Source organism: Carassius carassius, chromosome 49 (genome assembly GCF_963082965.1).
Source record: "Carassius carassius chromosome 49, fCarCar2.1, whole genome shotgun sequence".
Classification (NCBI taxonomy): Eukaryota; Metazoa; Chordata; class Actinopteri; order Cypriniformes; family Cyprinidae; genus Carassius; species Carassius carassius.
Window position 1 is genome coordinate 20192782 of NC_081803.1, and position 11582 is coordinate 20204363.

Sequence of the window (11582 nt, forward strand, 5' to 3'; positions counted from 1 at the left end):
TTTACAAAAAAAATATTTTGACTAAATATATATATAAAAAAAAACACCTGACAGTGATTTCACAGCGCCCTCATCGGCCGCCGCTGTGCGCATGCGCAGTACATGAAGCGCCGCTCTGAGGAATAAATAAGGGCAGGGAAACCGAACCGCAATGGGACAACTCTTATCTCGGCCCAATTCGGCCTAAAAATATACCGAAATGGCTTTTATCCTTGACGGGGTGTCATCAGAAGGTTTTTAGAGGGTGTTGGGGATCTGTTTGGCTATTGAAAGGGACTGAGAAAGTTTGTAAGGAAACGAAGTTCAGAGACGGTCATGGAGGATTTCGGTTCGGCGCTAGAGAAGAACGTGGCGGATCTGACCGTGATGGACGTGTACGACATCGCTGCGGTCGTGGGCCAGGAGTTCGAGCGCATTATTGATCAGTACGGATGCGAGGCTCTGTCCCGACTCATGCCCAAAGTGGTCCGTGTGCTGGAGATCCTGGAGGTCCTGGTGAGCCGGAACAGCATCAGTCCAGAGACCGAGGAGCTGCGTCTGGAGCTGGACCGGCTGCGGCTGGAGCGGATGGAGCGGCTGGAGAAGGACAGGAAACATAAGAAGGTGCTTTTATAGACAACAGAATATATTTACCTGATCTAAATAACCAGCTCGTTCATTTAACTCTGTTTTAGTGACACTGGTAGCCAGAATTAAAAAGACAGGTGACTGTACTTGTCTGTGACGTCACAGCATATGGGCACAAACATTTTACGTATAAAAGTATACATTAATAAGTTTTCAATTAAAGTATTTTAATATGTGTGTAGATATTATTATGTTATATATAAAACTATAAATGCGTTTAGTAATAAATATATTAAAGTGTATAAATAAAATGTCTATGTGTGTGTGTGTGTGTATATATATATATATATATATATATATATATATAAATAATAAGTAAAGAGATGTTTATGTTATAGTTATATAATTAACATAATATATATTATAAAAAAATCGTATATATATATATCTATCTATATCTATATCTATATCTATATATATATATATATATATAGATATATAGATATATATAGATATTACATTTTAATTATGTAATTAATTAGATAAAACATTATATACAGTGTATATACATGCTGTTCAAAAGTGTGCAACGTTTGTGAATTAAATCTTTTATGCTCATCACGGCTGGATTTATTTCATAAAACAAATACAGCGAAAACCATAATATTGTAAAATAATATAAAATATTTATGTACATTTAAAATGTAATTTATTCCTTGATAAGCTGAATTTTTAAGCATCATTACTGGTCTTCTGTGTCTCATGATCCTTCAGAAATCATTCTAATATGCTGATATAATATATTTATTATAAATGTTGTAAACCTTTTCTTTTCTTTTTTTGGAGCCTGTGATACTTTTTTCGGGATCGTTTGATGAATAAAAAGTAATTACAAGAACAGCATTTATTCAAAATAGAAATCTTTTCTAACAGTATAAGTCTGAAAGTATACTGCTTTTTTCTGCTTTTACTTTGCACTAACATGTTCATTATTTTATGCGGCTCAAGTTGTTTGCCAATGGTGTTTCAGAACAAAGCAGTGCATGCAAGGGAATTTCTAAGTTTCTGTCTGGGACAGGAAATGATGTAATCATAACCACAGTCCATCATCATCATCATGTAACATCATGTCCATTGGGACAGTGAGCAGATATGCGACAAATCTAAATCTCACGAGGCTGATAAGGCATATAAAAGTCTCACATAAATCAGAGCTTTGAATACGGCTTTTTATCTGTGTCCTTCTCTGAAGATGTTCATATGGTCCTGCTTTCTATGTTTTTGCTGATTGTTTCAGATGTTACGTAACTCTAGTGAAGGTCAGCGGTTAAATATACACTCGTGTATATTTCATGAGCCGCTTCTGAAAAGTGTGTGTGGTTGTGAACAGGAGCTGGAGCTGGTGGAGGATGTGTGGAGAGGAGAAGCCCAGGATCTGCTGTCCCAGATCGCACAGCTGCAGGAGGAAAACAAAGCGCTGCTCAACAACCTGTCCGTCAAAGAGTGTCCGATGACAGAGGAGGATATACAGAAACAGGAAGGTAGTGTTTGGAAAAGAGATCAGTCTCACACTATACTATATCCCACAATGCACTGCGCTTCACTTGACCTTCCATTTCCAATATGCTGGCATACAACATTATTAGACAGCCAAAACAATATGTTTACACAAAATTGTTTTAAAAACACAAAATAACAATATTATTTCTTAGATGATACAGGGTTCATAAAGTCTTAATTCACTCTTTCACAAATGAAGGCTTTAAAAGGTCTTAAATCATAAAGTTATGGAATTAAATGTTGCATGCATTGCCAAAAACTCATGTCTTCTTCAGTGTTTTTGTCTTGCTTTCCAGTAAAAGTATCTGAACATCCTTAAATCAAGATACATTTACTTAAGATGCTAAATAAAGATATAATGTCAAAATTAAGAGAGTTTATGCTTCAAAATAAGAACAAACGTCTGTCAGTGAAGTATGACTTGTTCTTCCCTTTGAATCAAGTAGATTTCTCTGAGCCCATAAACTCTCTTTGATCATTCAGATTTTGATCAGTTTCACAGTAAACAAGACTTTTTATCTGACCTCATTTTGCTTCTCAAGTCAACGAATCTTGATTTAAGAATCTTTTAACTCTTGTACTGGAAAACAAGACAAGAATACTGAGACCGTACTTCATTTTTGTAATTTCATCAGAAGGTAAGTAAAAGTTATTTAAGCTTTGTTTTGTTCAAATTAATTAAAAAGTAATGGAGAATTTTATGTACTTAGTCTTAAAAAGACTTCGAGTGACGTGTGTGTACATAAATATATGTAATATAAATATATATTTAATATATATTATATAATGTAATAAAATGTTTTATTTTAGAACTCTATGACTTATTAGCAGACTTGATTTAGACTGGCTAGTTAATTAATAATGTTACACAAAATTACACACACACAAAAAATGTATTAATATTATATAGCATTAATATTAGTTAGCTAATTTATAATAGATAGTTAATAAAAAATGCATATTTTTATCAATTTACTCTATTTGACTTATCAGACTTAAGCCAGACTGCTATATATATATATATATATATATATATATATATATATATATATATATATATATATATATATATATATATATAGCACGTGCCAATTAGGTTTTGTATGTTTTGCAAGCGTGAGGGAGGAATTAAAAATAATTTTTGTATATAACTCTAAATATTCCTTTGAGGCATGCGACTCATAATATTTCTAGGTCATGACAAACGTGAAGTGGGTCAGTGGTTGTGTGTCAGATTCTCTGCATGGACACAACTCTATTTTAGGAGCAGCAACATGGGCGTTCAGTCAGGAAGTTATCTGCTGCTTATAGTGTCTGTCAGACGTCTTGCGTCTGTCCTTATTTCCAGTGACCTGATCCATGCAAACAAAACACCATCCTGAAACTTCCTGCAACTAGTGAACTAGTGATCAAAAATGCCAGATATTTATGCCAGCTATTAATTAAGCATGCGTTATAGTTTTGATATTTCCTTGAATGTCAGTTCTTTATGTAATAAATGTTTTTGTTTTTATTTGATGCCAGGCATGACCGAGAGGGAACGGCAGGTGATGAAGAAGCTGAAGGAGGTTGTAGATAAACAGCGAGATGAGATCCGTGCCAAAGACCGTGAGCTGATGCTCAAAAACGAGGACATTGAAGCAGTAAGAGTCATGTTCTTGCTGAGCGAATCCCATTGTTAGCAGCAGTCAGTGCACTGATGTTTATTCAAGGAAACAAGAAATAAAGTTGTCAAATTCTTCTGTTTTGCTGTTAAAAAATAACATCATAGTCTAACCATCCTATGAAATCACAGTGGATAAAAGCACAGTTTCACTCTGATATTCATCATATTGTGGATGTTTAATGTGTCACACATGCGGTTTCTTCCAGCTCCAGCAGCAGTTGAACCGGCTGATGAAGATCAACCATGACCTGAGGCATAAGATCACGGTGGTGGAGGCCCAGGGTAAAGCGCTGATCGAGCAGAAGGTGGAGCTGGAGGCGTCTGGTCAGGCACGGCAGCAGGAGATGGGTAACCTGCGACAGGAAGTGGCCCGTCTTAAGGAGCACCTTAAAGAGCAGGGCAAGACCAGCACTGAGACGGAGGAGTCTGTAGGACCACCTTCACCTGCACAGGTACATGAATGTTGATGGGTGCCGCAGTGATTTTGTCAGTTTTACACACATTTAGCAGCTCATGAACTCTCTGCTAAATGGGTTATGAACTGAAAATTTTCATTGCATCTTTGCTTCATTCCAATGCATTGAGACACCTCAGTGTTCATCTGCAGCATTCGGTCATTTCTATTTCTATTTGAAGGAAGTAAGTGTCAGGATCTTCACATGGTGTCCATAATGAGTCAGAATGAAACTTCAATGAGTCACAGTCTCACAGGAAACTAGGATTAGAATACAAATCGGTGCACAGTGTATATGGTTTTGTATGCAAGTTTCAAAAGTGTATGAATTGAGGCTTCCAGTTAATTTGTGAACTCTTGGAACTCATTATGTTTAACATTGTTACATTCAGTGCAATGCACACATTTACTTAGTTTAAATGGCTTATTTGTCAGTAAAGACCAATGGCATGGTACATTTGTTCAAAATTATTTGTATTTGTATTTGTATGATTTAATTTAATTATCAAAACTTAGCACTTTAATATTGAATATCAAATGTGAGTGTTGGCCTGGTGGCTTTGCAGTTTGAGTGCACTATATTAATTTACACTACCTTTCAAAAACAATTATTATTATTTTTTTAATAACTTAATACTTTTATTCAGCAAGGATGCAAATTAAGCAGAACAAAGGTTTTCAACACTGATAGAAAGAAGAAATGTTTCCTGAGCAGTAAATCAGCATATTAGAATGATTTCTGAAGGATCATGTGACACTGAAGACTGGAGTAATGATGCTGAAAATACAGCTTTGAACACACGAATAAATTACGTTTTACAATATATTCAAATAGAAAGCATTTTTTTTATATGTTAATAATATTTCACAATATTACAGTTTTTACTGTATTTTTGATCAAATAAATGCAGCCTTGCTGAGACTTTTTTCAAAAACAGAACAAAAAACTTTTGAACGGTAGTGTTTACATTAAGAGGATACCTAAAAATCAAATACAAAATTTAAGATGAATCACATGACAGCAAAAAAAATAAAAATAAATAATAAAATAATGAATAATGATAGTAGTTATATTTTTACAGAATTTTATGTAGTAAAAAATATAACTTAAAATTTTAAGTGCAAAGTTATTTTTTGGGAAATTATTTTTAACTTTTTTTTTTTTTTTTTTTAAGTAGAAACTCCTTGCTGAAAATTATGCAGATTGTGTTTTTTATAACTTTGATTTTGTGCCATTTCATTCATTCAAACAAACACTCCCGATTAAATGTTTGTGACCACAGTCGTCTAAAACGGCCCCTTCCTGGGGTCAGGATTTAGCTTCTGAGCTCCTGGCTGGGGGCCTGGAGAAAGAGGAAAGTCCCCTCCATTTCATTCCCTGCACCGGGGCCCCAGAAGCACTGACAGAGGATGGTGAGGAAGGGAAGGATGAAGAAGATGCTGCATTTTTATGGGTAACCCTGCAGCAGCAGCATCTAAGGATAGCATGGAGTGTAAACTAACACCTGAACCGTATCTGTGTCTGTTTGCACGAGTCACGCAAGAACAACAGCAACCCCACAGAGTGTGTCCGACTGGTTCTGTACCAACATACAACAGACTGTATGAGTAGTGCACGGACTGCTTTAGTCCTTTACACTCATTGTGAAAGTCTGTTAATACAGCCTGCATGTGTTCAAGTGTTTGTACTGAATGCAAACCATGTGACTGAATCAAATGTTAACTCAATCATGATCATATGATATCTACTGTAAAATAAAGCACCAATCATATACTGTTATTCATTTACCAGTGATAAATGAAGGCCAGTGATAATGTCAGTGGACATATTTCCCATTGAAACAGGAACCAGCAGCTGTTCTGTTCAAATCATTTCCTATGAGAACAACTGTAATTGTTTTGTGGTGTGATTTTTGTTCTACATTAACAGCAGTGAAATCAGGTGATATCTGAGTTGTTTTGAGGATGCTCTGACAGTGTGTCTAGTTTAAATGTCTTCAGCAGTTAGCTGCTCTGTGTAAAAGCTAGTGACTGTAAGTGTTCTCTGATCCACCAGGAGGTGCTGTGTGATGATGACATGTCCTCTAATGATCCAAAAGACCCCAACCGCCCTCGATTTACCCTGCAAGAGTTGCGTGACGTCCTGCATGAGCGCAATGAGCTGAAAGCAACGGTCTTCATGCTACAAGAAGAAATTGCATATTTCAAAAGGTCAGCTGTCTTGACGTTCAACTTTAAGCTGTGGAATAATAAAAAAGACTTTTTCTCTCACACTTCTGACTTTTTTTTTTTGGAATTCTGAAGGGAAAATACAACAAATGTGATGTTATAAACACAACATTTAAAGGAGATAAGAATAAAAAAAGGCAGAATTGAGAAAAGCTTTTTTTTTACTTTTTACTCCATGGTTTGTGAGAATTTAAACTCAGAATTCCGAGAAATGAAGTCAGCATTGTGAGATATAATCTCTGAATTCTGAGGAAAAGTCCAAACTGACGGATGTCATTTTAGATATTTGAGAAAAAAAGACTAAATTGTGAGATAAAAATTAGCAATTACTTTTTATTCAATGGCAGAAACAAACCAAATAAATAATTGCAAGATGTTAACTCTGAATTCAGAGGAAAAAAAGTCCAGATTGTGAGATATAAATTTGCATGTACAATAGAAGGCAGGATTAATAAAAAACATAATTACGATTAAAAACTAAAAAGTTTAACTTTTTAATTCCCTGGTGGAAACATTCACAGTGGAAATTCCATGGTGGCTTCCATACATGTAGGTGTGTATGGAGATATATATATATATATATATATATATATATATATATATATATATATATATATATTAGGGCTGTTAATCGATTCATTTTTTTAATATAATTAATTACATGATGTGGCGATTTAATTAATTGAATTAATCGAAAATTACATTTGGCTGTGAAAATACCCCTAGAAGATAATTTAAAGCCATTATTGTGTTAAATGAGAAAAATATCAAGTAGATATTAAAAAAATAGCTTTAGAAAATGTATTACACATAAATGTTTACCGGTAAGCTTCAATTGCAACATAAACCATGGAACATAATTTGAGAAACATCTCCGTATTTTGGTTCATACCATGAAAGTCATTGGTAACCAGCTCAGCTGATTGGAAAAAAATGAGCAAAAACAGTCAACATTGTAGCCTATCAAAAACACAATATTAACTTCTTATTTACCAGACTGTTGTATAAAATCACATTTGCACTTGTGCTATTCTGGACAAATTGTGTGATATTGCTCTTGCTGTTGTGATATCGCTTATCAATACGATACAAAAACTCATACAGTTGCATTTTTTGCCCCAATATCTTAAATATGAAGGGCATATAACTGCATTTTATAGGCTACATCATGCAGTGAGTTGTTGCCCTGCATCATATTTGTCAACAGTTAACTGTATGAAGTGAAAGATGACCTACAGGTCTTGGGAGGGGAGGGTGTGTTTATTGCGTTAAAAGTTTTTAATTGTGTTTTTTCTTCCTTTTCTTCCATATCCAACTAATTGATGAATTAATGCACTAAAACGAAAAGCCCTATATATATGTGTATGTATGTATGTATGTATGTATGTATGCATGTATGTATTGCTAATTTATTTTTCAATCACATTACAGTGAGGAACAGGAGGAGGAAACAGGTCCACCACTGCCAGACCCGGCTTCTACATTTCGGCCAAGCTCACGCTCCAACTTTCAGCCGGAGTCAGGGATAAAACGACTGTGCGTACTGCTACAAGAGCCAAACATGTACACACACCTGCACACACTTATATCACAAACACCAATCTTATAAATCTGCATCATTTTGCTCCTTTGTGTTTGAAACAGCCTTTGCATTAGGAACACAAATATGATGCCCAAGAATATTTAAATTGATTTCTGATTTTTACAAGCGACTTGCATTGCAGTCAAAATATGCATTTTAACAGCTCATGCATTTCCCTGGGAATTGAACACAAGACATGCTGTTTGAGCTGAAGAATCACAATACCATTAAAAAATGGTTACACATTCACTAAACTGCAGCTTGACGGACACATTTAGAGTTTTATGACATGTTATGACACATGTTGGCATCCATATACCCTTGTTTTACTAAAAGGCATGACCATCATTAATGCTGCCATCATTAAGGCTAGGATGTGTCCAGATGAAGCAGAATGACATTTCAGGTGGTTCTGGGTGTATCATCTCTTTGCTCAACTCTCCATATCTGTGCCTCTTTGTCCCAGGATCTTCACAGCCATTATGCCGATGGTGGCGGCTGGGTTGATTCCAGATGACCCCACTTTACAGCCAATCAGACGACTTATTTCCCTTGTACGAACTTTTGGTGGTTCGCCTCTGTGTTCTTTGCTGTTTTAACACTTTATCCTCCCTGCATGTGATGGAGCTGCATTGCCCCCTCATCTCACCCCCCCCCCCCCCCTCATTAGAGCCACTGATTGTAAAGCGCACATTCTGATTGGCTGATTGTGGGGCTATCTGTGCGACCAATCAGCAGGAGGATCGTTAGAATCAGCCAGTCAGAATCAAAGTCCGGCTCACTCCTCTAACACTAGTGCTGTGCTGTAACTACTATATAACATTGTCTCTGTATATTGCCAACTAAAAGAGTGCTTTATAGAGGTGCAGGGAGATTAAACGCTTGATTATCACTGCTTGTATGACCTGAAATATGTTAATATGCCTTTTTGTAAATTTATATCTGGAAAGATCGTAGTGAAACTGTAGAGATGAGGTTATGGTACAGTAGGTTGAAATGCGTAGCTCATATTTCATGCCAAAATTTAAAATTGTATATATATATATATACAGTACAGACCAAAGGTTTGGACACACCTTCTCATTCAAAGAGTTTTCTTTATTTTCATGACTATGTAGAATTGTAGATTCACACTGAAGGCATCAAAACTATGAATTAACACATGTGGAATTATATATGGAATTATATACATAACAAAAAAGTGTGAAACAACTGAAAATATGTCATATTATAGGTTCTTCAAAGTAACCACCTTTTGCTTTGATTACTGCTTTGCACACTCTTGGCCTTCTCTTGATGAGCTTCAAGAGGTAGTCACCTGAAATGGTCTTCCAACAGTCTTGAAGGAGTTCCCCGAGAGATGCTTAGCACTTGTTGGCCCTTTTGCCTTCTGTCTGCGGTCCAGCTCACCCCTAAACCATCTCGATTGGGTTCAGGTCCGGTGACTGTGGAGGCCAGGTCATCTGGCGCAGCACCCCATCACTCTCCTTCTTGGTCAAATAGCCCTTGATGCCTTCAGTGTGACTCTACAATTTTAATAGTCATGAAAATAAAGAAAACTCTTTGAATGAGAAGGTGTGTCCAAACTTTTGGTCTGTACTGTATATATATATATTAACAATTTAACAGTGCTATTAACAATTCATTGCATCCAAAATAAAAGTTTTTGTTTATATAATATATACATGTATATATGTGTGTGTGTATATATATATTTTTTGCATCACATGAAAATCTATTAAAATAATGCACAACAAATATTTTTTATAGAATTTTTTTTTTGGTTTTGATTTTGGTGTGAAATATATTTCTTCATTCAGTATAGCCATAAACCGGCTGTGCTTTTTTTATCAATAGAAAATTAAAAGTGCTTAAAAGTAACATAAACAAAACACAACTCGAAAACATTTCTGAAACATTCAAGTTCATTAAAGATAATTGACGGACACATTCATACATGAAAATGCAAACCAGTTGTGCTGACGCCATGTGTTATGTTCACAGGTTTAGCTTCTTTTCCCGCGACAAAAACCGAGGCTCTCAGAGGAGGATGCCACAGATGGGTGACGGCTTCGGCTCATGGAAAGAGGACATGGACACAGAACAGGCCCAGGAGGCATTACAGCACATGTAACGAACACAACGCTCCGCTAACCGCTAACCTGCACCATGTGACCGTATGCCACATTTACGCTCCTTTCATGGTCACTTCCACAGCACTGCGTCTGCAAGCAGTTGAGACAAGAGCTCACAAAGGGAACACGGGGGACGGGGCTGTTTAGAGTTACTGATAGAATGTGGCCCTCACCTTCACCCAAAGATACTGTGAGGGAGTTTTATGTGCCTATTTTGTTCGATAGTTAGACTATTGCACATGACAAGTTACTGTAAGTAGATGATCAAATAGATTTCTTACATTATTCTGATGATGTTTAAAGAGAAGATGCCTTCAGTAGATAAGATGCATATCTATTTTAATTCAAATTGAATTATGAGTGAGAATATGCACGTGGCTGAAGAAAAAATTAGGGATTTTAATTTTTAGTTGCTAGGACAGAGATTGTCTGAAAAGGATGGTGGCATTATATGTTGAATAATGTTTGAACCTTTTTTTTTTCCTTATTGCACAGTAGCCTGATATATATATATTTTTTGGCACACTGACATTTTAAGAATTTAAAGGAATATCAAGTGTTCAGAATTTCATTTCTGGTGACATCCTTCATGACATGCTGTCAGTTATCAGAGAAAATCATTTTAACTTGTTCCTCATTTTGTAGCAACAGTCAGACATTTTATTTACAGGAATGCACTTGATATGGAGGTGTATAGGGCAAAACATTAAAATCAGAAATGTGCCTCTAAAAAAAGCTCTTATATTTATTTTTATGTTCAAATTTTTTATTTTTTTGTGGTAGTGAATTGTGTTTTGTGGGAAGAGGTTACTATACCATGCAAAGATCACCAAGGCTGCATTTACGTGATCAAATAATGCAGTAAAACATTTTATTACATTTAAAATTTTCTATTTTACAATGTAATTTATTCCTGTGATGCGCAGCTGAATTTTCAGCATCATTAATCCATGATCTTCAGAAATCTTTATAATATGCTGATTTGCTGCTTAAGAAACATTTTTGATTATTAGCAATGTTGAAAACAGTTGTGCTGCTTTATACTTTTTGTGATTTTTTTCATAATTCTTTGATGAATGGAAAGTTCAAAAGAACATTTGAAATGGAAATCTGTTAGGCCTATACCATTATAAATGCCTTTACACTTCTGATTAATTGAATGCATCCTTGCTGGATAAAAGTATTAATTTCCTTTTAAAAAAACTTTTGAACAGTTGTGTACTACTTTTTGAAACCGTATATTTGAACATTTCTCCCATAGCAGTGCCCGATATACTTCTACTGTACATGTATTATCACACACTGAGTACCAAGTCAAATTCATTTTATGTGGCAACTGACAGCATGTCACATGTTCTTCAAAAAACCTGGAATCATGAAACAAAGCTT

The 11582-nt window shown here is 35.5% G+C and overlaps 1 protein-coding gene across 3 annotated transcripts; it reads left to right on the top strand.

Moving 5' to 3' along the window:
* The first annotated feature begins 77 nt into the window (after positions 1 to 77).
* LOC132132452 (RILP-like protein 1) lies at positions 78 to 10928 on the top strand. 3 transcript variants are annotated; one of them, XM_059544828.1, is made up of 9 exons: positions 78 to 603; positions 1958 to 2108; positions 3652 to 3770; positions 4000 to 4245; positions 5531 to 5701; positions 6304 to 6458; positions 7908 to 8012; positions 8525 to 8612; positions 10063 to 10197. In XM_059544828.1, the coding sequence occupies exons 1-9, from the start codon at positions 316 to 318 to the stop codon at positions 10066 to 10068; spliced, it is 1329 nt and encodes a 442-aa protein (XP_059400811.1). In that variant the 5' UTR covers positions 78 to 315; the 3' UTR covers positions 10069 to 10197. The 3 variants fall into 3 exon arrangements, with proteins under 3 accessions (XP_059400811.1, XP_059400810.1, XP_059400812.1); XM_059544827.1 differs by lacking the exon at positions 8525 to 8612 and having other exon boundaries at positions 10063 to 10928; XM_059544829.1 differs by lacking the exons at positions 5531 to 5701; positions 8525 to 8612 and having other exon boundaries at positions 80 to 603; positions 10063 to 10928.
* The last annotated feature ends 654 nt before the right edge of the window (positions 10929 to 11582 follow it).